This window comes from Arabidopsis lyrata, assembly GCF_000004255.2.
Source record: "Arabidopsis lyrata subsp. lyrata unplaced genomic scaffold ARALYscaffold_5, whole genome shotgun sequence".
Taxonomy (NCBI): Eukaryota; Viridiplantae; Streptophyta; class Magnoliopsida; order Brassicales; family Brassicaceae; genus Arabidopsis; species Arabidopsis lyrata.
Window position 1 is genome coordinate 4,649,366 of NW_003302551.1, and position 26,159 is coordinate 4,675,524.

Genomic DNA, 26,159 nt, shown 5'->3' on the forward strand with positions numbered 1-26,159 from the left:
GAGGAGAGGGAAAGTAATGATGTACTGTGCTTTAAACAGAGAGTTATGGCTACACGTTTGTCTGACTTCTTTCTCGGCCAGCTGAAGTAAATGCACGGGTGAAACGAAAAAAAAAAAAATTGATGACGAAGAGTCGCGGAGGGTAATCTCGTCAAAGCACATGGAGCAGAAATGGCAATTCCTACAAACTGTGCAAAAAAGGACACGGGCAACAAATGCCACGCCAAAAAAGGACATAATCTGTAGAATCTTTTAGAGAGAGAAAAGCTAGATCTATCTTTTTCTTTCTTCCGATCTCTAATTGGATTCAGTTTTTTTTGTTTATTTTCCGATCTGTGTTCATCTTTCTTCTCCGTTATAGCCGGTTTCTTAGATCGGATTAAAGTATTTCCAGATTTAGCTTTCTATAAGAACTTAAAATCTGGACTTTTGAGTTCTCTCTTTCTACAAGATTTGCAGTCTCAAATTCCGTTTGTCACTGATCGATTATGTTTGCTTCACTATCAGCTCGACTCTTCTCTTCTCATGGAGTAATATCTTCGTCATCATACTTCACCGTTTGGATTGAAGAAGACCATTGTAGGTCTAGAGGCGGAGCTTCCTTTTGAAGAGTGTTGGGTTGAGATTATGATTCTATGGAGTCTTTGGTAAAATCTTAAGGATGGTAGCAGCAAAATCATGTCAGATCGGCGGCGGTGGACATGTAGAAAGAGTTGGCGACGGTGAATCTGAAGTCCGGCGACGACGCTGCACCTGGTCGTGGATCTGGTCGGTGACGTTCATGTCACAGGTTTTCCTTCTCACGGATGGACACGTGTCCATATACGTGGCACTTTTATTACTTACCTTTATCTTTAAATTGGATTAGGTAGGTGGGCTTTCTTTAAAATGAAGTTGTAAATGGGGTAGAATAGACTTTATTTTCACTGTTTGTAATAGCCCGTTTGGGTTTTTCATCTTAATAAAAATGACAATGGCCGACAAAAAAAAAAAAAAAATCAAAATTTACTAATTTAACAAACATATATTGTGTTTATATACCATGATCAAATTATAAGACAAGTCAACTAAAGAAAAAAAATAGTCGAATATATATTTTTTTTTTCAAACAAAAAAGAGTCGACAATGATGGAATTTCGTTATAATTGCTTTGAATACATTAATTAAAAAATTAATATATTTTCCTAGTCACAAGAATGAACAAAGAATAATAAAAATAAATAAATAAAGACAACAAAGTCGACGACTACTCTATAATCCTTGCGAAGACCGTTCAACACGTCTGACTTACAGGCTTCTTGTCTCTCTGCAAAATTCATTGGCAGATACACAAATCTTTAATTCTTAATCCAAACCCAGAAAAAAAAAACTTCATCATCAATGGAAGAGATCGGGTCAAAACCAAGAAAGTTATTCTTCATCTTCTTCCTTTGTTTTTCCTCTGTTATGGCTGCAGATGAAGACGACATAAGATGCTTAAGAGGACTCAAAACCTCTCTCACCGATCCTCAAAACGCGTTAAAATCATGGAACTTCGACAACACAACTCTTGGGTTTCTCTGTAACTTCGTTGGTGTGTCTTGTTGGAACAATCAAGAAAATAGGGTTATCAATCTTGAGCTTCGTGACATGGGTTTATCTGGTAAAATCCCAGATTCTCTTCAATACTGTGCGAGTTTACAAAAACTTGATCTTTCTAGTAATCGATTGTCTGGTAATATCCCTAAAGAGTTGTGTAATTGGTTACCGTTTTTGGTGTCTCTTGATTTGTCGAATAATGAATTGAATGGTGAGATTCCTCCTGATTTAGCTAAGTGTAGCTTTGTGAACTCTTTGGTTTTGTCTGATAACCGGCTTTCGGGTCAAATCCCGGTTCAGTTCTCGGCTTTAGGGAGGTTAGGGAGGTTCTCTGTTGCTAATAATGATCTCTCAGGACGCATTCCTGTCTTCTTTAGCTCACCGAGTTATTCCTCTGATGACTTTAAGGGGAATAAAGGTCTTTGTGGTCGTCCTTTGTCTTCGAGTTGCGGTGGATTGAGTAAGAAGAATCTTGCGATTATAATTGCAGCTGGTGTGTTTGGTGCTGCTGCGTCGATGTTGTTGGCTTTTGGGATTTGGTGGTATTATCATTTGAAATGGACAAGAAGACGAAGAAGCGGTTTAACGGAAGTAGGAGTTAGCGGTTTGGCGAAGAGACTTCGTAGTCATAAGCTTACTCAAGTTTCTTTGTTTCAGAAGCCTTTGGTTAAGGTTAAACTTGGGGATTTGATGGCTGCAACTAATAATTTCAGCTCCGGGAACATTATTGTTTCGACCAGGACTGGAACAACGTATAAGGCGCTTCTTCCGGATGGTTCAGCGCTTGCGGTTAAGCATTTAAGCGCTTGTAAGCTTGGGGAGAGGGAGTTTCGGTATGAGATGAATCAGTTGTGGGAGCTTCGTCATCCTAACTTAGCGCCACTTCTTGGATACTGCGTTGTGGAAGAAGATAAACTTCTTGTTTACAAGTACATGTCTAATGGGACGCTTCACTCGTTGCTGGATTCAAATGGGGTTGAATTAGATTGGTCTACTCGGTTTAGGATTGGTTTAGGTGCTGCAAGGGGTTTAGCTTGGCTTCACCATGGATGTCGACCTCCGATACTTCACCAAAACATTTGTTCAAGTGTGATTCTCATTGACGAGGATTTCGATGCAAGGATTATAGATTCAGGGCTTGCAAGGCTTATGGTTCCCTCGGATAACAATGAGAGTAGTTTCATGACTGGTGACTTAGGAGAGTTTGGTTATGTAGCTCCCGAGTATTCCACCACAATGCTAGCTTCACTAAAAGGCGATGTATATGGACTCGGTGTTGTCCTTTTGGAGTTGGCCACAGGGCTAAAAGCTCTAGGACGTGAAGGCTTTAAAGGAAGTTTGGTAGATTGGGTGAAACAGCTTGAAAGCTCAGGAAGAATCGCTGAGACATTCGATGAAAACATTCGAGGGAAAGGACATGAAGAAGAAATCTTGAAATTTGTTGAGATTGCTTGTAACTGTGTGAGTTCAAGACCTAAAGAGAGATGGTCAATGTTTCAGGCTTACCAGTCATTGAAAGCTATTGCTGAGAAACAAGGCTATTCGTTCTCAGAACAAGACGATGACTTCCCTTTGATTTTCGACACGCAAGAGAACGAGGCAATGTGAAAATGAACCTTTATGATGGAGGAGGAAATAAGAGTATTACCAGGAGTATAATTATTTGTTGTCTATATTTTCTTGCACTACTTGTAGAGAGACTTTATTGTAAAAACAGAAGTGTATATGTTATTTGTTTTCTCCTGTATCAAATCTTTAAGACATGTTATGTTGCTTTTGGTGTTTATATCAAACACTAGATTCTGAAGATAACTGTTACAAGAGTTTAAAACATGTTTTGTTTGCAAGTGTGTTCTTTTCTATAGTCTTGGAAGAGTGACAAAACAATTTTTCACTTGTGTTTTCTTTTAAGAACAAAAAGAAAGTGTACAACAGGATAAAGAGAGATTTCTCTGCAGAATCTTACTTTAGGGGTCTGCTTCTCGATACAGTCAAAATCAATCCCAGAAAAGAAGCTAAAGAAGGCAAGAAAGAAAGAGAAAGAGAGGTTATAGCATCTATGGTCACTCACTCCTTTTGAATTTCACTTTGTAAGATGCTATCAAATTACACAGAGAATATAAGATTCCCAAAGTTCACAAGAACCCAAAAATGCAAATGTATGTGATTCTAAAGTTGTGCAAGGACAAGCTTCTATTAAGAAGCAATATCATTGGAGTGGGAGGTATATAATAAGAAACTAACAATCAGTAAATTAAGGGAAATTTTTGATTTTTTGAAAATGGAGCAACTTTAGTTAATGGTTTGCTTTAGCCAGAGGAAACATAAAAAAAGCAAACTTTAAAGTTAACTGATTTATAAAGAAAAGGCAAATAAAGAAAGATGAGGAAAACAGGAAACAGAGAGTTAGATAAAGACATAAGCCTATAATAATTAATACAAATGTTATTACAAAACCCTACAAAGCCCTTAAGAGTCTTTAATATCTTCTGAATGTTTTCAATCTTTAGACACAAGTGTTCCAAAATATAAGAGAGAGCAAAGACTTCACCTTCCAAAATGCTACAGAGTAAGAAGAGACCTTTCACAAAGCTATGAGTTCATAGCATATCTCTGAATCTGAAGTTATGGATTACCCCAGAAAAAATAGTAGCTTCTTGACGTGGAACTGTAATTGAGAGGTCACATACTTCACTGTGTCTCGAAACGGTAGGAAAATAACCGAAAATGAACGAAGCCCGCATGAGATGAAACATTACAGTTATATCATACTCTTGGTGGCCGTCTCGATGTTTCTGTTTTCCTGAAGAAATAGTTTTGAAACAAATGTATAAGTAAAGTTGAGTTCTTTAACTAAAGTGGTCAAAGTTCTTCACAAGTGCCTTTAATTCTCTTAAGGCATAAAAATTAGATAAAGAAGAAGCTTTTACTAAAACATGATAACATTATCTGCTTTCAAAAGACGAGTTCTTTAATGGACACAAAATGTATAGTGACACTGAAAAGAAGGAAAGAACAAGAATTCTGCATGCTAATGATCTTTTTAGAAACCAGTAATTATCGGTATCTGTGTAAAGTGACACCCAAAAATCTTGAATTGAGGAAACACTAATAGATTTTGTATAAACGTACTTAAACCAACTTCAAGACAAAAATTCTCAAAAGGCTTGATCTCTGATAGCAAACAAACTCAAAGAAAAGACTATAGAAGGTTAAAATTCGAGAGAGAAGATTGAGAACCTGTTGTGGATAGGATCAGGTCCATTTGGAACTTTTCGCTTGCTCACATGAAACAGATTCGCATCCTTACCACTAAACCGCAAAGTCTTGAGATGTTCTGTTGATGGAACACTTGGTGCAGAGTTTGCTAAGATACCGACAAGAAGAAACACAATCAAACCCAAAGACACAACACCTCCAACCAAAGCTCTAATGCCATTACCACCCATACTGCAACCGATGTCCCTACAGCTTCCTGTTTAACATAAACAACTGACCAACCAAACCCAAGAATAAACTGAGCAGAACATCCATGATGTTGGTGAAGTGACTGTCACATAAATAGAGAGAGAGATCTTTGGACAGAAGAGGCTCAAAAAAGTGGAAAGCGAAATGGGAAGCAAAAAACAAGCATTTAGGTTGTTTTTATATACCTTGGAAGACAAATCCGTGATTGGCCCTATTTAAAGATGAAGCACACAAAGCAACAATATACATACGTAGGTGTCCACGTAGAGAGAGAGAGGAGGCAAGAGGAAGTGAAAGTTAAGAAAAAACATATCTTTATGTAACATATGGGCCCGTTGAGTACCTTTTTCTTTGCTTTGATTTGTGAATTTTCATGCAGCAAACCATTGGGGACCTCACAAGCTCCCTTAACTACATATATTTTAAGCCATTTTAAAAGCAGAGGACAGTGTACCTTTTGTGACTGAGTGTATTAGCAAGCCTACTACTTTCCTTACCACTATCTTAAAATCACTTGGATGTTTCCTTTAAACAATAACAAAATCAATTAAGAATGTAACAAGACACAAGTAAAATAATCAAACCTGTGAAAAGGAGCTAGAGCTACATTTTTTCTTCCTTGTTAAGTATTCCCTCCCTACCAAAAGCCAATTAGCAGTAAAAAAATGTATGCTTCTTCTTCATAACCTTTAAACTATAAACTAAAGCAAAAAGATTTAGAAACATATCCAAATTGTAAAAAAAAAAATCTATATCTGATTGACAGCTAGGGAAGATTGAGCCAGTTTGTTTCCATGACACAAGCAAACTTCCTTTTGGCCTTGGTGGGAAAGAGAAGCTTGCCTTCTAACATAGTAAATCCAAAGTTTGAACAGACCTGGCCCCACAATTTCGTTACTATATATCTGTTTCCCCTATATCATTTAGGGATCTTACACATGGTCAGGATAGTGTCCTTATAGTATTGATTCTCACAGTGATTGTGTGAGCAAATCCATGCCAGTATTGCACTCTAGAGGTGTCAAGTTACATGCTCTATTGAAGAGTTATGCACCAAAGTAGATTAAACTAGAAATAAAGAAAGAATGATTCAACACATACCTCAGTTACGTCACTTTCGGTAAGGTTTCCTTTAATCCGAAGTGATTCTTAGGATGGTATTGATGTATACAATACATACATACATATAGAAATCATGAGTAGCAAGTTGCTCTCTTAGACCTTAAGGGCATCAAAAGAAGCCATATGTAATGGAAAAAAGGAGAAACTCTTAACTGACTTCATATCTCAAACTGTAAACAGCTATATCTCTACTTCACAAACATACATGGCGTCAATCTAACAAAAAAAAAAAAAACACACAAGCCGACATACGCCATTACCGATTTTAGAACTATCATAAGACTGCAACTTGTATCCATCTTTAGGATTTGGCAACAAACAAAATGGAGACTGATGGACAAAAGCACCTGCAAAAATTTAACCTGAGGAACTAAGAATATGTGACATGAAGAAACAGAACTGAAAACAAGATGATCATGTATCCCATGACAGAAGTAAATGCTCCTAATCAAAGCTTTTAAAATGTAACAGCCAGAGTAGTAACATATATATATATATATATACACATTTACATTTGAAACACTTACTCTAGTATTTGAAGGATGGAACAAACTAGCTCTTCAGTCACAGCCTCTGTTAACCGGAAAAATGGCCAGATATAACTGGTGAGGTTCACTGTGGCTTTAAGATTTTCTTGGCTTCTGAGCCCATTTTGGTCCATATATGGCCAGATGTGTCCGGCCAAACCTTCGATCAGTCATCTGTAAGAAAATTTTCTCATCAACATTCATGCAAACCCCATTCATCAACAAGTAATAATAGGGAAATAATTACCTTTTCAAGGCATCCACATGAATCAAGCATTGTTGTTCGTGAAGGGTACTCGACCAGCTAGATCAGATTTTTTCCAGAAGAGCATGAATATCACACACTGACCCAAAATCCTTATAAAAAGGGAAATACATAGCCACTCACAATAAATGTATTTTCCCCAATTGCTGGCGACTTAGCAATCTGATCCATCAGAACCTCATAATCAACCTCCATGTAAGGTGGAGTAACGCTGATATAATCAAACGCTCCATCCTTACCTGATAGTAAAGAACAGTCTTCATATAGGTACTATTTAATGCTGAAGTTCGGTGATGAAATTGACAATAACGTCTTCAAGACTAGACATACCTACTAACTTATCAGCACGTTCCAAGAAGTTTTCAACTCGAGCAGTGTGGATAACAGAAGTATCAACAAACCCAGTGTGTTCCAAGTTTGGTTGTAGAACATTTGTAACAACCCAAGGATCCATCTCAACAAAATGTGCCTGTGGAGAAGTAATTCAAACAAATGTTTAGTGATCACCTAAATCTAAGAATATCAAACAAAGATCATACAATCACAGTTACTTATTTCTTTGCTACCTCAGAACATCCTCGACTGATTGCTTCAATTCCAACAGACCCTGTACCACTATACAAATCCAACCACCTACCAGGACGCAGAGACGTTGGACAACCACCGGCAGCCTAAAGAACGACGAAAAGGGTCATATTAACAACTCAGATACCAACAAACGCAGAAGCTCCTAAAACTAGTCATCATTTTTCACTACTCTTACCTGGAGAATTCCAAAAGCAGCTCCTTTAACAACTTCCATCATAGGTCTCACATCCATTCCCTTAAGAGAAAGCAATTTCTTTCGTTTCGCCGTTCCTGCAAGAACCTAAACACTCGACACATTGAAGAAACCCAACAACAAAAACCCCAAATAAAAACACAATGATACAAGCAAATTCACACCTGAAGTAACCTATGAGTTGTTCTTGGCTGTACAACAACAACTTCTTCCGCTTGTTGACCATTCCTTCCACTCATTTTCTCTTCTTTCCTTCTCGCCTTCTACAACAAGAACTAAAGTTTCACCTCTCAACATTATCAGAAACCAAAACGAAACAATAATGGAAAAAACAAACCTTAGATTGAGACCCAAAGTCGTCATTAGCATCATAACCATATCGTTCCAGCAACAATTTCTTATCCTCGCTTGCTAAACCAGTTCCTGAATCTACAAACCCACAAGACATAAACTGAGAAAAGACACACCTTTATGAATGATTTTATGAAAGATGCAAACTTTCACACTTTTACGGCTCGAGACGACAGATTTTCGAATACGCAGTGGAGTAGAAACCTTGAAGAGGTGAATTTGAGGGAAAGAAGAATACGAGACACCCAAATTCTTATTGATTCCTAGTGGAGAGACTATGGGAGATGATAACAAAACCGCCATAGCTAAAAAAGTTTTCGACTTTGAGCTTGCAAAGAAGAAGACGAATGATAGATATAGCGCTAAACCCTCTTTTAGAGCCAGAGGATTTGTTCCTCTATCAAAAAGGTGTCCAATTTGAGTTGTGTATTTCAAGAAACTTGGTACTACTACTAAGTACTAATAAGAGAAGAGATATAATTTATTGAAAAATCATAGTTCTTGAAAATCATAAATCAGTTACAAGATAAGTAACAACAACAATAATGAAAAGAAGAGATCTAATAATCGAAATCATTCAAGAGTTGAGGAAATTGTGATAGCATCTCTTGGTCTTTATCCAATATTTCGTCCACGAATGAACTCGCGGAATGACATGTTACCGAGGCGTTTGAATCGATGTTCTGAGAGATGTATTCGGCTTGGTTGTTGAAATGATGCTCGTTTTGCGCGAAAGTGAGGTCGCTTGTAGCTGAGGATCCCACTACTTGAGGAACCGGATCCGAGAGAAGGAAATCGCTCCAGTAGAAGTTAGTAACCGGTGTTTGAGGCACTTGGTTTGGCTGAGTGATACTAGCTGAAGATGATGAGGAAGAGCATGAAGATGTGGTTCCATTGAGTAGATTACTTGGATGGCCAGAGAAATGAAATGGAGTAGTTTGGAATTCAGACGAAGCGGAATTTGTAAACATCATTGAAGAGTTGTAATAACTCTCATGGTTTGTTGTTGTGTTTCTCATCATTTCCCAGGCTGAGTTAGATTGTGTGAGTATAGAGTTGTTTGATGGTTCTGTTTTGAAGGATGCATTTCCATGGCCACTAATGTTTCTGAATTCTGAAAGGACTTGAGAAACTGGTTTATGAGTCACCGGATCTATCCCCATTTTCATCAGTTTCTTCTTCAGCTTTGTGTTCCAATGGTTTTTCACATCGTTATCCGTTCTTCCTGGAAGCTTTCGAGCAATCGAAGACCACCTGAAAACATCAGAGATCATTATTAACAATGTGAAAGTATGTTTGATAGATTCTTGTAATTGTGAAAAAGTTAGTTAGCAATTAGGTTGCTTCATTTAATTACCTGCTGCCAATGATTCTGTGACACTCAATGATAAGCTCTTCTTCTTGGGGAGAGAAACTGTCATGTTTAAGGTCAGGTCTTAAGTAATTAGTCCATCTCAGTCTACAGCTCTTTCCGCATCGATTCAGGCCTACACCGAATAACGAAAAATACTCAAGACTTGTATAAGGAGATGAGATTTCTTAAAGAAGGGAGAGATATTTGAAAAACCTGCTTTTTTGGGGATCAAACTCCAGTTTCCTACACCATGGATAGCAACATAAGCGAGGATCTTAGCATCTTCTTCCTCGGTCCAGAGACCTTTCTTGACATTTGATTTGTCACAACAAGGAGGCCTTCCCATTTTTTGATGTATTCAGACACAAGAGAGAAGATGAAGAAGAAGAAGCTGAGAAATGTCTGAAAGTACAACAACTAAGGCTTTATGGAAATAGAGTGATGCAATGCAAAAGCTCTGAGACATGTCTAGGGAGAGAGAGAAAGAGAGAGAAGGTGAGGATCTCATGCTTGAAGGCTCCTAATTAACGGTAATTGCATGATTGTTACACTTCATTAGAAATATAGAGAGTCTCGAAGTGCATGACGTAGTTTTCACAGCCATGTACACTACAAATTGTATAATGATACATAATTCAGTTATCATGTATTGCTTGCTTGAGGTTGATGATAAAATAAACTGACTTTTATCAAGTTTTGGTCTAATTATGAACCATAAGGAACATAACTGGTAACATAGAATCAGAATTATTTTTTTAGTATATTGTTCTATAATTCATTCTATTGACGAAATGTTTATCTACCCGAATGGCGAAAACCCGGTTTTTCGCTATACAAAAATTTTGATCCTTTAATAAAAGCTTTGATTTTACTTGTTGTCGTTGTTCTTAAGATGAGCAAACGTTGCAACTCTTTCTGCAATATCCATGGTCTTTGTCTGAACCAACCATGTATGTTGGATTCTTCTGGCATTCCCCTGCCTTTGCCCATTTTTCGCAGCTCACATTCTCGTCCACACATCCAGATTGCTTACTAAACGCTCTGTCGAATGATCTAACATGAATCCATCTGGTTGCTGACCATTTCTCTCCCTCAACCACCGGACAGCTTCCATGTAAGCTATTTGAATCTGTGGTTGCATTTGGGTGTAGATTGAAGAACAACAATGCGTCCCCTTTCCTTGGTTTCACTGCAATGAAAGATATTCAGATTAGTGCAATATACCATTTCGAGAGATAGTTGTACCATTCATTATCACTGAATCATACTACTACATTTCCATTTGTGTTGAACTTTTAATTTACATCTTTTCACATTTAAACCAAACGCAGGTTTAGGATACAGTATTCTACATCAAGCTATATACAGTGATTTTACCTGCATAGCCTTGTTTTGCACATTCGGTCCAGCTATCATCTTTCAACTGAGTTGTTTTACCCTATAAGAATGTGTGATCAAACTGAAATGAGGCTACTCAGGAAATAAAATCGAAATATTTGATGAAATTTATGGAACCAGAAGTAATATTTATCTTTACCTTCCACATGGGAAACACTGTTTCTCCTCCCTTTTCAACATTGGACAAGTACATCAATACAGTGGCGATCCGATGACCACCGAGCTCTAGATTAGCCTGGTCGTGAAAGTAGTCAAAATGCGGTTCATATTTTTGACCATTCTCATAATGCAGTATTTGCATCGATTCCCCATTTTCTAATCCGCGACACAGAAAAAAAAGAAGAGATGAGAAGTTGTAAGCTACTAAAGGGCAAAGGCTAAAGTAAGAAACAGAATTAGGAAATATATGTACATATGGTCGGAAATACCTTCGGGAATAAAGGTCCACGCAGCAAGTTTTGCCTCGACATTTGCTACAATATCATCCTGCACAGATAGAACCTTATCATTCAAGATCAAAGGTCAACAACCAGTGAATCACACAGCCTTTAGAATATCCAGATTTGCATTCAAGCTACTACTTTATCTAACCGCAGAAACAGAATCCCATAGTGTTGCAGAAAAATATGATTAACTGGTCCAAGCATATATTAGTAACAGCGGACAAGTCTGTCTAACTAGTGAAGTAAGCTAGCCGAATACAGTACATACAAATGCAACACTAGACCTCATAACAGCAATCATTCTCATAAACTCAACTGATTGAGAACGAAAACCAAACATAAAAATCAATCCAGATATAAACCACAGCTTCTAACAAGTCATTCGAAAGCTTTACTATAGCCGAAAGATATGTTTTGAAGTTTTAAAGTCACCTGTCTTTTGGATAAAAACATTCCAGAACTTGTGCGTACTTCACTCTCAACACTCTCACCAGAATCATTATCAGCCACCATTGACTTCTCAAGCTTTCCTTTCGCCTAAAAACCAAATGTCACAATCACAAAACATTCCTTGGCTCATCATCATCATCATCACTACTACTTAAACATCAACACAGAAAAAAAACTTAAGTAAATGTTTAAGATTTCAATACCAATTTGATAAAGTGATCACATTCCTCATCAGAAAGAAACCCTTTATACAAAAAAGCTCTGCAAAAACCACAAAAATTAACACAAAACCAAAAACAAAGATTCAAAATTTCAGATAACACACAAAAGCAAACAAACCTAGGAGTCCAAGAGAGTTGAGTAACACGAGTTGGATCAAACCCAAAAGAAGAAGCACTTGTTTTCATCTTTATCACTGACCCATCTCTGCAAAATATAAAATTTCTCAGTCAAAACCAAAATTCGAAGAACAGAATCGAATCAATCTCAAATCAAAATCAAACCTATTGTTACTCGATCGAGTGAGGAAGCGGTTAGGAGCAGATGAGATTTTGGAGAGAATGAAGAGAAAACAGAGGGAAAATGCGAGAAAATTCCGAGAATCCATCGGGAAAAAATTCGTGAGAAAGACTTGTTGGTGAAGAAGAAGACCAAGACGAATTGTGTAATTGTATTCTTCTTCGTAGTCTTGACCCAAAAGTCTTTCTTCTTTTTAATTTGTTTCCCATAGTTTTGAGATTTAACAGTTTCATCCCCTTTTGGTGTATTTATGACGCCGACGGTTTTTAATTCCCGTTGACTTAGTTAGTTTACATTTGTAGGTTGTTTTAACTCTTTTTACCGGGTAACATTTTTAATAGAGTATTTCTTTTTGACTAATGATTAAATTTTCCTATAAAACTGTTTTATTTTCCTAAAAAAAAATAATAGTAGACATTTATATCCGTACAATAATCCTACTGAACAACAAAGAAACAAAAGAGAATTTTCTTATAACTTCTTATTGCAGTTGTGGTGTCATAACGATCGAATTAGATTGTTTATATAGACGTAAAAATATTTTTACTATGTGTGTATAGTGACGATCGGTTCCACACAAATTAATATACCAAAAAGATTTCACTATGTATTTATTGCGTTCGCAGCTTCTTTTGACGTTTACAACAATTTTTGAGTTTTTAAATATTGGATTTTCTTTCTTTTGAGATATATCCTTTGAGATATTTCTTTTTGAGAGATGATTTACAATTTCAGATATGGGATTATGACGACTCAAATGTTGAATTAGATGATGGATGCATCAAGATTTGAACAGATTTCTTTAAACATCATCTCCATCTCTGTTCTGCGGTTATTAGCCTCTTTCTCTCACTCTTGAAGACGAAGATAGAGTTCGATGATGATGGTTTTGTTCTCTTTGGATATGAAGATTGTTTCTTTGGATCCAAAGTTATAGTTTGGCTGATCTTTGATGGGCTATGGCTTTTGTGGTCGAACCTTTTCATCTCGCCAAGAACGATTCATTGGAGTTCTCAAATTCGAGAATATCGATTCCATCGACTATGCTTGTTGTGTCCATTGGTGTTTTGTCAGGATATCCTGTTGAACACACTTTCAGATGTGGTGTGGTGGCTTTGGATGCAGTTAATCTTACATCATGGGAACAAAAGAAATCATCGACTTCCACATCAACAGAATGACTGTTTACCGGCGTCACCTGAAGAAACTAACAGATTGATTAATCTGTTAGCGTGTAAGACTTATCTACGATAGAAAGCAACGTCTCTTTTCACTTTTTCGATTACTTTGTTATACTCAAGTATTGGTTGTATGGTTTCTAAAGCTTCAATTTGTATGCTCAACGTAATACTATTTGTATTCTCGTCTTCAAATTAAAAAAGAATGATGGTAGAAAAAAAATGATGAGGTCTTGGTGTCAGGCATTGTGGTTTTGAGCGGTTTTGTTCTCCATCTAAGTGATGTTTCTCCTGCTAGTTCTGTTAGAAAATGAATGAAAATGAACAAAAAAGAAAGAAAAATGACCAAAATGAGGAACCAAGAAGAACATAGGAATTGAACAAATGGTTATGGTAAATTGTTACCAAAAAGTTGAATAAATATTTATCATAATAATTAAATCATTAAAAAATTATTTATTAAATTTAGTTTATAAATTTCATTTAAAATTAATGTTTTATATAAATTTAAAACAAAATATAGTATAAATTCAAATATTTTATTAAAAAAATAATATAAATTTTACTTGAAAGTATTTATTCATTTATTTAAGTATAAATACTAATTTAAAATAAAGTTATAACATTCATTTAAATTGAAATTTTTGAGAAAAGTTTTTATATATATAATTATATAAGAAAAATACCAAAAATATTTATACATAGAATGTAAATATTATCATAAAAGCTATTTTAAAATTATTTAATAATTAAAAACGAATTTTATTTTTTTGTTTCTCTTTGTTCTTCTACAATTTTGGGGAGGAACAATCTTCTTCTATGGTTCTTTTTTTTTTTGAGGAATGAAAATGAAAAGTATAGGACCCACATGTCTGAAAATAGAACAAAAATTCCTTACAAATGGTAAAAAAAAAAAAAGGAACAAAGAGAAACATGATATTCATACTCATTCTTTTTCTCAAAATGGTTACCAATTTGAGCCAACATCAGAATTGGTTATGACCAAAGTTGATGAAAAGAAGATTTGTTCCTATACATGATTTGGATTGTCTTTTAGCTGCTATTACAAATAGACCATATCTTCGATTTGTTTAGCGAGCGATCGTGGAGTATTGAATCTTTATCATTCCGTGTTTGTCGGAATCCATTTAGATTTATTGGTGAATTTGGTAACTGGATGAAATTTGATATATATATATATATATATATATATATATATATATAGTAAAACCTCTATAAATTAATATTGTTAGGACCATAATATTTTATTAATTTATAGTGATATTAATTTATTTATAAATTAATATTTATTAATTTATAGTATAAATTAATAATTATTAATTTATAAAGGGATGTATTTTAATTCTTAAAATTTTAGAAAGAAATAGATTTATAAATTTTGTAGTTTTGGACTTGAAATTTTAATAGTTTTAAAAAAAAAAATTTCAAAAATAAATTAGACAATAAAATTACAAAGATATGTGAATTTATTTATAAAAACGATATACGTAAATTCAAATTAATGATTAATGACCTCAATTGTCATTTTTAACAGGTATAAGACTATTGAAATGAAAATGATGTATATTCAAAAATTTAAAACTTACAGAAAATCTTGACTATTTTCTGATACAGTTATAAAGTATACTACACCATTATAATTTAAAACCACAATAGACCAATTGTTTTATCCAATACAAGTTAGACATGGGTTTTAACGAAAATTCAATTTAAAAAAAAAACAACTAAAAGCATACCTTAGTAAATTTACATGATTATTAATTTAGGATATTAATGGGACCATATATAGATTCTAAAAAAATTATTATCTTATTATCTTATCAAATTTTGTCAAATTTTACACTGGCCCGACTTGGGACAAGACAATTTTATTAATTTATCGAGTATTAATTTGTGGGGCTTTTGCAAAAATGCCACTTTTTCAATGCCTCTTTTCAAAAATACCCCTTTTTAAAAATCTTATAAAAAATGCTCTGAAAAATATAAGATTTACCCAAATATGTATGTAATATTATTAAAACATACACAAACTACATTTCTATGTATCTAAAATCTTATAAATACTTTATAAATACATTATAAATGCATTTTAAATACCTTTAAAAACCTTTAAAATATCTTGTAAAACCTTTGAAAAACCTTAAAAATCCTTTAAAATAACTTGTAAAACCTTTAAAAACACCTTATAAAACCTTATAAATACTTGGATCGAGTCTTCAAGTAGTAGTTACAATCCATAAGTACCTTATAAACCTAATAAAATTTTATAAAAATTTCAGATTTAAAAAGGGACGTTTTTAAAAATGGACATCTAAAAAGGACATTTTTGAAAAGGGCCACACCAAAAGGGATATTTTTAACAATTTCCCTTAATTTATAGAGTATCTAGTATATATATATGTATAGGGCCGACCCAATTTAATTTGCTACCTAAAGAAAAACATCTTTTTGGTCCATCATAAAACACAATTGAAACAATATTACTAAAAATTAGAATGTATAAATTCAAAACTCATCACCTTTAAAAAGGAAATAAAAGCACTCTACCACATAACTTATTGAAAATAATCTAAAATCCTTTTTTCATAAGCTTTATCCTAGCCGGAATTTGATTTGTGTCGTGTCAATTTTAACCGTCTTTTGCAAATATCAGTGAACAATTTGAAATTTAGAGTGAGAGACTCATGCGGCATAGGTCGGCATATATTTTTTTTTTTTTTCTATCTTCTTTGCTTAGCATAGCAACAACATCCAAGCAACATCCGCATGTGATGGGTTTCCATTGGGTAGGGGATTAATTCATTCGAAACCCAAAACACATATAATAAATATAATTTCCAAAAATCATTTTCTGATCTATTTTTGAAAAAACAGTTTGAATAGTTACACTTCATTAGAATTTTTAGAAGTATATATCTCATCATGCTTGAAGTCTCCTAATTAACGGTAATTGCATGATTGTTACCCCCCTTTTTTTTTTTTTTTTTTTTTTTTTGTCATATACATGATTGTTACCCTTGACTATAAATATAGAGAGTTTCGAAGTGCATGACGTAGTTAAATTTAGACAACTATCATTTCGAAGTGCATGACATAATTGTATATTAATGCATAAAATAGCTATCATGTATCGGTTGCTTGAGGTTGATCATGATAAACTAAAAACGGATTTTTATTGAGTTTTGGTCTAATTATGAACCATACGTAACATAACTGGAACATTAAACCAGTAACATAGGATCAGATATATCTATACTAGTATTGTTCTAACTTGTGCCTTCTATTGACGAAAGGTTTCTACTCTGAATGGCGAAAAACCCGATTTTTCGTTATACAAATTTTTTTTATCTTTAATAAGAGCTTTAATTCACTTGTAGTTGTTATTCTTAAGATCAACAAGCTTTGCAACTCTTTCTACAATATCCAAGGTCAGTTTCTGAACCCATCATGTACATTGGATTCTTCTCGCATTCCCCTGCCTTTGCCCATATTTCGCAGCTCTCATGATCGTCCACACACCCATCTGATTGCTTCTTACCAAATGACCTAACATGAATCCATCTGGTTGCTGACCATTTCTCTCCCTCAATCACCGGACAACTTCCATGTAAGCTAGTTGGATCTGTGGTTGCATTTGGATGAAGATTAAAGAACAACAAAGCGTCCCCTTTCCTCGGTTTCACTACAAATATACATATTCAAATAATGTGATATACCATTTGGAGAAATAGTTGTATTTATCATAAACATTGAATCATTCATGCTATATGTGTGTATATACAATGATTTTACCTGCATAGCCTTGTTTCGCACATTCCGACCAAGTATCGTCTTTCAGCTGAGGTGTTTTACCCTATAAGAATATGTGATCAAATTTAAATCCAAATCTTAACTGAGAATTTATGGAACCGGAATTGATGTATGTCTTTTACCTTCCACATAGGAAACACTGTTTCTCCACCCTTTGTGACATTGGACAAGTACATTAGTACGGTGGCGATCCGATGACCACCGAGCTTTAGAGTTTCCTTGTCGTAATAGTAGTCGAAATGTGGATCATATTTTTGACCATTCTCATAGTGCAATATTTGTAAGGCTTCCCCATTTTCTGATCCACAACACATAAAATGATGATGAGAGTAACTGAGTAAGAAACAGAATTAGAAAAAAAATAAAATGTATATGCCTCGCGGAAATACCCTCGGGAAGAAAGGTCCATGTAGCAAGTTTAGCCTCGACATTAGCTACTATATCATCCTGAAGGTTTAAGTACACAAAACCAATGTTAACTTGGTCAAGACTCAAGCGTTTACTTCTTCAAAGAAAAAACATAGAACTAGTCTGTCTAATTAGTGAATTAATTAAGCTAGTCGAATATGATATAAATACCGCATAACAGCGAAAACTACATAGTAAAATTCAAATGTCCTCACCTGTCTTTTGGTCAGAAACACTCCAGAACTTGTGCGTTCTTCACTATCTATACTCTCACCTGAATTATCATCAGCCACCACCATTGACTTCTCAAGCTTTCCTTTTGCCTAAAACCAATGTTCAAATCCAAAACAAAGTTTCTTGATTTAATCATAAACTCACACAGTCCTAGATAATGACAAAATATTCTATATAATTTTATGAAGAGACACGGAAACTTAAGAACATGTTTGATTCTATACCAAGTTAATCAAATGATCACATTCCTCATCAGAGAGAAACCCATTGTATAAAAATGCCCTGAAGACAACAACAATTTTACATTCTTTAACATAACAGAACAAAGATCATGATTACTTAATAATATGAAAATTTAGATACACAAAACACAAACCTTGGAGTCCAGGAGAGTTGAGTGACTCTAGTTGGATCAAAAGTAAAGGAGGAAGATGAAATTTGAGAGAAAATCAAGAGAAGAGAGAAGGAAAATGCAAGAAAATTTTGAGAACCCATCAAGGAAAATATTCTTTGGTAAGACTTTTGAGATTTAAGCGATTTTGTTCCTTATTTTTTTTTTCGTTGACTAGTTGTTTTACTTTAGGTAGGTTCTTTAACTCTTTTTACCGGAAAATAAACTTCTTTTTCTCTTGGTTGACTAATAATAAAGATTTTGAGTTTTCAGATAATAGTGATACTGTAATACCAACCACTCAACCATGTTCCAATATAAAGCATCAATTACCAAGAATACACTCCATTCTTATTCAATTTAAAAATTACAAATATTTAAAATTTTGATTATGAAATCAGGGTATATTAACTTTAAATTAATATTTTCTATTTCAATTTAGATCTGCTTCCAAAAATATATATTTATTTGCATAAAGAAATACAATTTTTTTCTAATATTTCTAGCTAGTATCTTCAGAAAAATATGTGTGGCATCTCTTTTTAATAGATGAGTTTGAAGTTTTTTTTTTATGATAATCAATTAAAAAAGTTTATATGTTATTTAAACTAAAAATTTAATAAAAATGGATTCGATAACCCACGTATCCAGATCCTGTTTTATTTCTTTATTTATTTTGGACAAACTAAATCCAGATCCTGTTATCTTAAATTTTTAACTAGTCATTAAGACTCATAACAACATATCATCTATATTGCATGGAAACGGGAGCGGGTACGCGGAAGCGGAATCGTTTAGAAGCGCTGAAGCGATTTTTTAGAAAATTTTACGGAAGCGGTACGCGATGGAAGCGTATAGTATATATAAAGAATATATATATATATATATATATATATATATATATATATATATATATATATGTATATGTATATATAACTAAATATTAAACATTATATCATATTACAAGTTATATTAACCCCACAAATCTAATAAATAAATTTTAAAAACTAAATTTAAAAATTAAACCAATTTTTACAACAAACAAAATCAAATAATTCAAGAAAAAAATTATAACACTATATTCATTCTTTTTTTAAATAACATCAAACAAAATCGTTTCAAATTATGTATATTATAGGTAAAAATATTATCAAACTCAAGTCTCTCGAAATTAATCTAAATTAATTAATCATTTATAATATCTCTCACATATTAGATTCATGTCATTGCTATTTTCTAAACATGATTTTGTTAAAAATAAAATACAAAGATTAGTATGCAAAATTTTTAGTTTGAGTTTGTTTGTATAAAAATAATAATTTCATGTTTTATTTGTAAAATTGAATTTATAAAATGGAAGCGCAAGCTTCCAAACCGGAATCGTAAGCTTCCAACGAGCTTCCAAAGTGGAATTTTTGGAAACGCGATGGAAGCGAGATTCCGATAGCTTCCAAGAGCTTCCGATTCTGACTAAGATTCCGAAGCGGGAAGCGGACCTCCGACGAAGATTCCGTGCTTCCTAGCATATCATCATTAACAACAAGATTTTGGAAATATGTAAAACAAATTCAAATCAGCAAAATGGGTTTAAAATCTCTCTTACATATAAGGCCCACTAAAGACCCATAACATTAAAGGCCCATTAAAATTTCCGGCTCTGTTTCGTGTACCGTACGTACGGAACAAAACCCTAAATTCTCCTCTCTATTATGGGACAGAGACAACATTTGACCCTTTAAATACACAAACTATAGAAGAACGCAGTCCCTTTCACAAACCCTAGCAGTCGAAATCAAAACCCTAAAACGATGAAGGTGATCTCTGCATTTCTTCTCGCTAAACTCGGAGGAAACGAGAATCCAACCTCAAATGATCTGAAGAAGATCTTGGAATCTGTTGGTGCTGAAATCGACGAAACGAAGATAGATCTGTTGTTTTCTCTCATCAAGGATCATGATGTGACGGAGCTTATTGCTGCTGGGAGAGAAAAGATGGCTGCTTTGTCTTCTGGTGGTCCAGCTGTTGCTATGGTGGCCGGAGGAGGCGGTGGTGGTGGTGGTGCTTCGGCGGCTGAGCCGGTGGCTGAGTCTAAGAAGAAGGTTGAAGAAGTTAAAGATGAATCTTCTGATGATGCAGGCATGATGGGTCTCTTTGATTGATGATTTGGTTTGAAGTTTCGTTTAAATGTTAAGACTTTATGTTTCTGATGTTGGTTTTGTGATGGATCTTTGGGTAATGTTGAGACTTGTGTTTCTGATCTTGGTTTAATTATCTTTGGTGGTTATGATTCTCTATGGTTTTTTTGTTACTTGTGATTTGAGAATTGTGGATGATGATGATGGTTTTAGGATTTGAGATTCTTAGTTCATAGTGAGTTTGTTTTATGTGGTTTGATGTTTCTGGATGGCTAAGTAGGAGTTTTATCATGATTAGTGCTTAAAGATGGACAAAGAGTTTGTTTTGTTAGTGGCTAAGAACACATTGGAGCAAATCTTCTTGATGAGTTTATGTCTATAGTGACTTTGTTTATGTGATTTGTTGGAAATAAAGCTTAGAACCAGAATTGACAAAGAACGAAAGTCGCAGAGCCGTAGAGAATCTACTGCACTTGAGCGAAAAACCGCCTAATCCCGGTGTGCAAGATAACCAAGACGGCTCACTCCAGGGTTCACTCTGCTCTCAATTGTGTTGTGCACTCAACCCAAAAGAGATGAAGCTCTCAAACTCAAACTCAGAAATTTAGAAGAAGAAGAAAATAGAAGAGAGATCTTTTCTACTTGATACCTCGATCGAGTCTCTCCCAAAACTCCTTTTAAAGACCAAAAAAACGAATCTAATCAAGTTAGATTTTTGTGCCATGGGAATCGCTCATTCCCAGCCACCGCGTGGCCAACGAAGTGAAACAGGTCAGAAAATTCAGCCACGTTCTTTGACTTAATCTTTTAGGGTGAAGGAGATTTGACATAACAACAAAACCAACGTGGGTCTTAAGAGCCCATTTCAAAATTCATAAAGCCCAATTGAAGAAACAGACCCAACAATCCCCCACAAGATTTTTTCATCATGGGTTTGGTTTTGGTTTGGGAAGCATTTTTCACCATGGTTAGTGGTTAAAGACGGATAAAGAGTAGTGAGTCAAACTGTGAAAAGGGTTTGTTTTGTTAGTGGCTAAGAACACATTAGAGCATATTTTCTTTATGAGTTGATTTGTATGGAACTATACGAGTTCAGAAGTTGATTTGAGGATCCATTTAGGTTCACACCAAAGAGCTTATCTTTTCTAGATACTTGAGGTAGTTTGGTGATCTAAATATGTTGATTAAAAGCTTGCATTATAACTTATCGATGTAACAAACATATGGATTTTATCAAAGATGTTTCATTTAGGAGATGAATTCTTGGTATTGACACTGGCTGCATGTACCTTCTCTTAGTAACTTGCACTTTAGATTTCACTTGCATAGAGAAAACCAACAAGAGTAGGACCGTTTGATATCACTCTTATTAAATCCTAGGAAACTTGTCAGTCTCACTCTAGAGCAACATTTCTCTATCCAATACTTTCATGGTGAATAACACAATCCATCAACATTTCTTTGTTACTCAGAAACTGTGAAAGTTATTCCGAGGCTTACATATCTTTGGACCTACTCGGTTCTCTACCATTATTGCTGATTGTTAAGCTCTAGGCCTCTAGCTACTTGAATTGGCATTGTTCGAGTGGGAAGGCTCAAAAATTGGAGTTTTGACAAGTTGTCTCTTCTATGTACGATGGAGGAAATGAATAAACAAATGAGAAAAGGTAGCCACTTATGATTTGGGCTTTTGACTTTGTTCTTAATGGGCCTTTAAAAGCCCAAGTTCATGGTTGTCCGTGAGATGAGAAACTGTCTTTTTGGATTCGAAATTCTAGTATTGGTTAATACATAAATGACCTGCATTGACATCATCATCCAAGAAAATGAAAATTGTATGCTCGAGATATTTTGTTTTCCTAGTTTTATTTGAGTATCGAATCTTTAGGTGAGCCACGTTAATTAAGACCCATATTTTTTGTACTATCAACTGAATCTAGTCTAATCATATTGATCTAAGATTATTATCGTATAAAATGATTCAATCGACGTCATTGCAAACGTATATAAAATAAATCAATTGACGTCATTATAAAGAGGAAAGCATCGCTAAGCATGCTTATCTAAGAGTCCGGGCGTACTAAAACAAATTATATGACATCAACAAGACAACCATTTATTTGCACACCAAATCAAATTTTGTATTGTCAAAAGAAAAACCATCAAACTCAAGTTTCTCAAAATTAATTTAATTCAAATTAATCACTTTCAATATCTCACATATAATTCACGCCATTGCAATTTTTTCAAAACCTCATAATTTAAAAATCAAAATGCAAAGATTAGTCTGCAAAAATTTAAAATTCTAAATCACAAGGGTTGTTTTTAGGCTTTTTGTATATTAAATACATATCCAAAATAATTTTCAAGTTTTTTATTTATTTATTTGTGACATCAAATTTTTAAACTGAAATTACAAATTTCTAAAACAGAAACATAAATTTCAAATTTTGTTGAGATTTTTCGGTTCCAAGTCCAATTTCCAAATTTTGTTGAGATTTTTCGGTTCCAAGTCCAATTTCCAAATTTTGTTGAGATTTTTCGGTTCCGAGCCCAATTTCCAAACGGAAAATGGACATCCGATAAAACTTTCGTACTAACTAGATTTAGAGAAAATCTTGGCTTGAAACCTAAGTGTAACCTGCCATCATGTAGGATATGTCATCCTAACGTTGTATACCTTTTTCAAAAGATATTTTTACTTGAGAAAATACGTTTCAACGTTGATAGACAACCAATTAAGAATCAAAGACCTTTCGTAATCAATTTAGGCTTGTCGTCTAAGGTATACTAATTTACGACAGTTGACTAGACTTACAAGGAACAAAATAATAGAATAATTTCGTCAAGAAAAAAATGGTTTTTGGCTCATACTTTACATAATATTTTACACTTAAAATTATTTAAGTGGCTCCTCGCATGATCCCAAAGAGCAAGCCTAGATCGAAAAGTTTCTAAACACTTCACCTAATCCTAGAGACGAATTTAGATCGATTTCGCAAACGACAAAGCCTAGTAAAAATTCCACATCATATTAGTATTAAACATCTACATGTAGTTTCCTGAAAACCAATCAGAGATTTCGTGGCTTCTTCCTCGAAACTCGAGCGTAGGATAAATAGAGAGTGAAGCAGAGAGTTATGAAACCAAATCACAGAGCACACTTACCAAATCACAAGAGACACAAACACAAATAGTTTCGTGTGACACAAGTAAAGAGTTTCGTGTGACACAAGCAACACAAAAAGATGCTTGAAACCGGAGCGATATGGGGATTAACCGGGACGACGGTGACAAGCTTTATGTTCTTCTGGGCGATTTACAAACAATACGTCCCTAACCATCTTCGAGCCTACGTGGAGAGATACTTCCACAAGATGATTGGATGGATCTCTTATTACGTTCACATCAAATTCACTGAGTACACAGATGAAGGTCTGAAGCGAAGCCAAGCCTACGACTCTATACGCAACTACTTAGCCTCGAAATCAACGGCTCTTGCAAAGAGACTAAAGGCCAACGAAACGAAAAACAGCAAATCTTTGGTGTTTAGTATGGACGATCGTGAGGAAATTGAAGATGAGTTCGAAGGTGTGAAGGTGAAGTGGTATTCGAATGTGAAAGTGATTCAACCTCAGTCTAATTATGGTCGAAGCAGCTCAGAGGAGAGAAGGTACTTTACTCTTAGTTTCCATAGGCGAAACCGAGGGTTGATCATTGAGACTTATCTTGATCATGTTTTGAGAGAAGGGAAAGCTATTGGGTTGATGAACCGAGAGAGGAAGCTTTACACTAATAACACAAGTCAAGAATGGTATCCTTGGAGGTCAGGAAAGTGGAGCAACGTTCCCTTTCATCACCCGGCGACGTTTGAGACTTTGGCTATGGATCCAGTGAAGAAAGAAGGGATTAAGAAGGACTTGATAAAGTTTAGCAAAGGGAAAGATTATTATAAGAAGGTTGGGAAGCCATGGAAGCGCGGTTATCTCTTGTTTGGCCCGCCCGGGACAGGGAAATCGACGATGATAGCTGCAATAGCGAATTTCTTGGACTATGATGTGTATGATCTTGAGCTAACGACCGTGAAGGATAACTCAGAGCTGAAGAAGTTGTTGCTGGATACAACTAGTAAGTCTATCATTGTGATTGAAGATATTGATTGCTCGCTCGATCTTACGGGGCAGCGAAAGAAGAAAAAAGAGGAAGATGAAGAAGAGGATGGAGAGGAGAAGAAGGGAGCTGAGAAGAAGCCCAAGGTAGATGAGAAGCAGAGCAAGGTTACTTTGTCAGGGTTATTAAACTCCATTGATGGGTTATGGTCAGCTTGTAGTGGTGAGAAGATCATAGTGTTCACAACAAATTTTGTGGATAAGCTTGATCCAGCATTGATACGCAGAGGAAGAATGGACAACCACATTGAGATGTCTTATTGCAAGTTTGAAGCGTTTAAGGTTTTGGCTAAGAACTACTTAGAGATTGAAACACACGACTTGTATGGAGAAATCGAGAGAAAGCTCGAAGAAACCAATATGTCTCCAGCGGATGTTGCGGAGACTTTGATGCCGAAATCTGACGAAGAGGATGCTGACATTTGCATCAAGCGTTTGGTCAAGACTTTGGACGACGAGAAGGAAAAAGTGAGGAAGTTGGCTGAGGAAGAAGAGAAGAAGAAAGCAGAAAAAGAAGAGAAAAAGAAGAAGAAAGCAGAGGAAGCAGAGGAGAAGAAGAAAACAGAGGAAGAGGAGAAGAAGAAGAAAGCAGAGGAAGAAGAGGAGAAGAAGAAGACAGAGGAAGAAGAGAAGAAGGACAAAGTGAAGGGAAAGGAGCAAAACGGCGACGTTTCTAAGCAAAATGGTTCCAACTAAAATGATATGAACAAAAGATGTGACGCTTGACGAATTTTAGTTTATTGTGTAAGGTTGTACTTTGGCATGGTGTTTCTAAATAAATTTTAAATGCAAAAGTAAGTTACGTATGATTGTCTTTACGAATAATTTTCAAAACTACAAATTTTAATTTTTGCGAAAAGATACTAAGAGCAAGTCCAATGGGGGGTTTTTAGAGTTTCTTAGGCCATGAATCCTTAGGAAAATTGCCCAAATTAAATCAAAAATATCAAATTTGGTAAGAAACGTACCTTAGTTTAGGATTGTTTTTGGTTTTAAGAGTTCATACGTGTCAACTTTCCATTGGTCTGTCTAATGAAAAAACAAATAATTGTTGAATTCACCATTTCGATTTCTCTCTCTGGTTTTGATTCTTCTTCGTCTTCTTCATCAACCTCTAGGAGACTCGTGTAGGTACGTACGTAGCTTTGAATCTCTTCTTGCGTAACCTAAAATCTTGTAGATTCCTCTTGAGAGTGAAGCATTCTCGAGTGAAGAAATCGCTTGTTTCTCTCGTTTTCTTTCTTCTGTACTGATTTCAACGCAAACAACAAGCAATAAGATCAAGATCTTACCTGAATCAATCACTACATAGAGCTATCTATTTTGCTTTTGATTACGATTTTAGACTCAAACTTGTATTTGATTTAGTGACATTTGTTGTTGTCTTTTTGCTTCGTAGCATTGAGTTTAGCTTAGGATTGGCTTTTAATAGAGTTTCTATTTGAGTGGAATTGTCATATAGAATTGATGTCTAGTTAGTGTTTGATGAAATTCCTCTGAGAGTGTGTAATAAGCTTTCTTCTTCAAGATTGGTAGATTTGATAAATATTTTTTTTT

General features: G+C 34.8%; 8 protein-coding genes across 9 annotated transcripts; 3 read left to right on the top strand and 5 right to left on the bottom strand.

Annotated features, from left to right (window-relative positions):
* The first annotated feature begins 1,242 nt into the window (after nucleotides 1-1,242).
* Nucleotides 1,243-3,409, top strand: LOC9311522 (inactive LRR receptor-like serine/threonine-protein kinase BIR2). Its single transcript, XM_021024599.1, has one exon. It carries the CDS (start codon nucleotides 1,381-1,383, stop codon nucleotides 3,184-3,186), a length of 1,806 nt encoding a protein of 601 aa, XP_020880258.1. The 5' UTR covers nucleotides 1,243-1,380; the 3' UTR covers nucleotides 3,187-3,409.
* Nucleotides 3,410-3,917: 508 nt separating this feature from the next.
* LOC9311523 (CLAVATA3/ESR (CLE)-related protein 25) lies at nucleotides 3,918-6,034 on the bottom strand. Its single transcript, XM_002877062.2, has 2 exons — nucleotides 4,819-6,034; nucleotides 3,918-4,381 (listed from the first exon to the last, which is right to left on the bottom strand). The coding sequence occupies exons 1-2, from the start codon at nucleotides 5,025-5,027 to the stop codon at nucleotides 4,345-4,347; spliced, it is 246 nt and encodes an 81-aa protein (XP_002877108.1). The 5' UTR covers nucleotides 5,028-6,034; the 3' UTR covers nucleotides 3,918-4,344.
* A 260-nt stretch (nucleotides 6,035-6,294) lies between these two features.
* On the bottom strand, nucleotides 6,295-8,427 carry LOC9313177 (putative rRNA methyltransferase YlbH). Its single transcript, XM_002877063.2, has 10 exons — nucleotides 8,248-8,427; nucleotides 8,079-8,170; nucleotides 7,906-8,004; nucleotides 7,724-7,828; nucleotides 7,527-7,631; nucleotides 7,291-7,429; nucleotides 7,084-7,199; nucleotides 6,943-6,999; nucleotides 6,696-6,869; nucleotides 6,295-6,515 (listed from the first exon to the last, which is right to left on the bottom strand). Exons 1-9 carry the CDS (start codon nucleotides 8,393-8,395, stop codon nucleotides 6,792-6,794), a joined length of 939 nt encoding a protein of 312 aa, XP_002877109.1. The 5' UTR covers nucleotides 8,396-8,427; the 3' UTR covers nucleotides 6,295-6,515; nucleotides 6,696-6,791.
* Nucleotides 8,428-8,555: 128 nt separating this feature from the next.
* On the bottom strand, nucleotides 8,556-10,015 carry LOC9313178 (transcription factor MYB35). The gene is made up of 3 exons (XM_002877064.2): nucleotides 9,660-10,015; nucleotides 9,450-9,579; nucleotides 8,556-9,346 (listed from the first exon to the last, which is right to left on the bottom strand). Exons 1-3 carry the CDS (start codon nucleotides 9,790-9,792, stop codon nucleotides 8,653-8,655), a joined length of 957 nt encoding a protein of 318 aa, XP_002877110.1. The 5' UTR covers nucleotides 9,793-10,015; the 3' UTR covers nucleotides 8,556-8,652.
* Nucleotides 10,016-10,113: 98 nt separating this feature from the next.
* On the bottom strand, nucleotides 10,114-12,473 carry LOC9313179 (probable prolyl 4-hydroxylase 7). Its single transcript, XM_021026281.1, has 8 exons — nucleotides 12,241-12,473; nucleotides 12,077-12,163; nucleotides 11,941-11,998; nucleotides 11,720-11,824; nucleotides 11,273-11,330; nucleotides 10,984-11,159; nucleotides 10,824-10,884; nucleotides 10,114-10,635 (listed from the first exon to the last, which is right to left on the bottom strand). The coding sequence occupies exons 1-8, from the start codon at nucleotides 12,342-12,344 to the stop codon at nucleotides 10,334-10,336; spliced, it is 951 nt and encodes a 316-aa protein (XP_020881940.1). The 5' UTR covers nucleotides 12,345-12,473; the 3' UTR covers nucleotides 10,114-10,333.
* A 4,330-nt stretch (nucleotides 12,474-16,803) lies between these two features.
* Nucleotides 16,804-18,680, bottom strand: LOC9313180 (probable prolyl 4-hydroxylase 6). 2 transcript variants are annotated; one of them, XM_002877066.2, is made up of 7 exons: nucleotides 18,284-18,680; nucleotides 18,132-18,189; nucleotides 17,889-17,996; nucleotides 17,655-17,712; nucleotides 17,388-17,563; nucleotides 17,248-17,308; nucleotides 16,804-17,137 (listed from the first exon to the last, which is right to left on the bottom strand). In XM_002877066.2, the coding sequence occupies exons 1-7, from the start codon at nucleotides 18,400-18,402 to the stop codon at nucleotides 16,848-16,850; spliced, it is 870 nt and encodes a 289-aa protein (XP_002877112.1). In that variant the 5' UTR covers nucleotides 18,403-18,680; the 3' UTR covers nucleotides 16,804-16,847. The 2 variants fall into 2 exon arrangements, with proteins under 2 accessions (XP_002877112.1, XP_020881923.1); XM_021026264.1 differs by having other exon boundaries at nucleotides 17,862-17,996.
* A 1,296-nt stretch (nucleotides 18,681-19,976) lies between these two features.
* On the top strand, nucleotides 19,977-20,588 carry LOC9313181 (60S acidic ribosomal protein P2-3). Its single transcript, XM_002875409.2, has one exon. The coding sequence runs from the start codon at nucleotides 20,107-20,109 to the stop codon at nucleotides 20,455-20,457; it is 351 nt and encodes a 116-aa protein (XP_002875455.1). The 5' UTR covers nucleotides 19,977-20,106; the 3' UTR covers nucleotides 20,458-20,588.
* A 2,778-nt stretch (nucleotides 20,589-23,366) lies between these two features.
* LOC110228044 (AAA-ATPase At3g28510) lies at nucleotides 23,367-25,413 on the top strand. The gene has a single exon (XM_021024108.1). The coding sequence runs from the start codon at nucleotides 23,682-23,684 to the stop codon at nucleotides 25,296-25,298; it is 1,617 nt and encodes a 538-aa protein (XP_020879767.1). The 5' UTR covers nucleotides 23,367-23,681; the 3' UTR covers nucleotides 25,299-25,413.
* The last annotated feature ends 746 nt before the right edge of the window (nucleotides 25,414-26,159 follow it).

What these genes read in the sequence shown, in the direction of transcription:
- LOC9311522 (XM_021024599.1), top strand. Translation starts at nt 1,381, where the DNA reads ATGGAAGAGATCGGGTCAAAACCAAGAAAGTTATTCTTCATCTTCTTC.
- LOC9311523 (XM_002877062.2), bottom strand. Translation starts at nt 5,027, where the DNA reads ATGGGTGGTAATGGCATTAGAGCTTTGGTTGGAGGTGTTGTGTCTTTG. An exon ending in CCTGATCCTATCCACAACAG is followed by an intron (nt 4,382 to 4,818) that starts GTTCTCAATCTT and finishes CTATTTCTTCAG; the next exon opens with GAAAACAGAAACATCGAGAC.
- LOC9313177 (XM_002877063.2), bottom strand. Translation starts at nt 8,395, where the DNA reads ATGGCGGTTTTGTTATCATCTCCCATAGTCTCTCCACTAGGAATCAAT. An exon ending in TGTCGTCTCGAGCCGTAAAA is followed by an intron (nt 8,171 to 8,247) that starts GTGTGAAAGTTT and finishes GTGGGTTTGTAG; the next exon opens with ATTCAGGAACTGGTTTAGCA. An exon ending in ACTTTGGGTCTCAATCTAAG is followed by an intron (nt 8,005 to 8,078) that starts GTTTGTTTTTTC and finishes TTCTTGTTGTAG; the next exon opens with AAGGCGAGAAGGAAAGAAGA.
- LOC9313178 (XM_002877064.2), bottom strand. Translation starts at nt 9,792, where the DNA reads ATGGGAAGGCCTCCTTGTTGTGACAAATCAAATGTCAAGAAAGGTCTC. An exon ending in TTTGATCCCCAAAAAAGCAG is followed by an intron (nt 9,580 to 9,659) that starts GTTTTTCAAATA and finishes TATTCGGTGTAG; the next exon opens with GCCTGAATCGATGCGGAAAG. An exon ending in CACAGAATCATTGGCAGCAG is followed by an intron (nt 9,347 to 9,449) that starts GTAATTAAATGA and finishes TGATGTTTTCAG; the next exon opens with GTGGTCTTCGATTGCTCGAA.
- LOC9313179 (XM_021026281.1), bottom strand. Translation starts at nt 12,344, where the DNA reads ATGGATTCTCGGAATTTTCTCGCATTTTCCCTCTGTTTTCTCTTCATT. An exon ending in TGTTTTTATCCAAAAGACAG is followed by an intron (nt 11,331 to 11,719) that starts GTGACTTTAAAA and finishes CTATCTGTGCAG; the next exon opens with GATGATATTGTAGCAAATGT. An exon ending in GTGGACCTTTATTCCCGAAG is followed by an intron (nt 11,160 to 11,272) that starts GTATTTCCGACC and finishes GTCGCGGATTAG; the next exon opens with AAAATGGGGAATCGATGCAA.
- LOC9313180 (XM_021026264.1), bottom strand. Translation starts at nt 18,402, where the DNA reads ATGGGTTCTCAAAATTTTCTTGCATTTTCCTTCTCTCTTCTCTTGATT. An exon ending in ATGGACCTTTCTTCCCGAGG is followed by an intron (nt 17,564 to 17,654) that starts GTATTTCCGCGA and finishes GTTGTGGATCAG; the next exon opens with AAAATGGGGAAGCCTTACAA. An exon ending in TGCGAAACAAGGCTATGCAG is followed by an intron (nt 17,138 to 17,247) that starts GTAAAATCATTG and finishes GTATATTTGTAG; the next exon opens with TGAAACCGAGGAAAGGGGAC.
- LOC9313181 (XM_002875409.2), top strand. Translation starts at nt 20,107, where the DNA reads ATGAAGGTGATCTCTGCATTTCTTCTCGCTAAACTCGGAGGAAACGAG.
- LOC110228044 (XM_021024108.1), top strand. Translation starts at nt 23,682, where the DNA reads ATGCTTGAAACCGGAGCGATATGGGGATTAACCGGGACGACGGTGACA.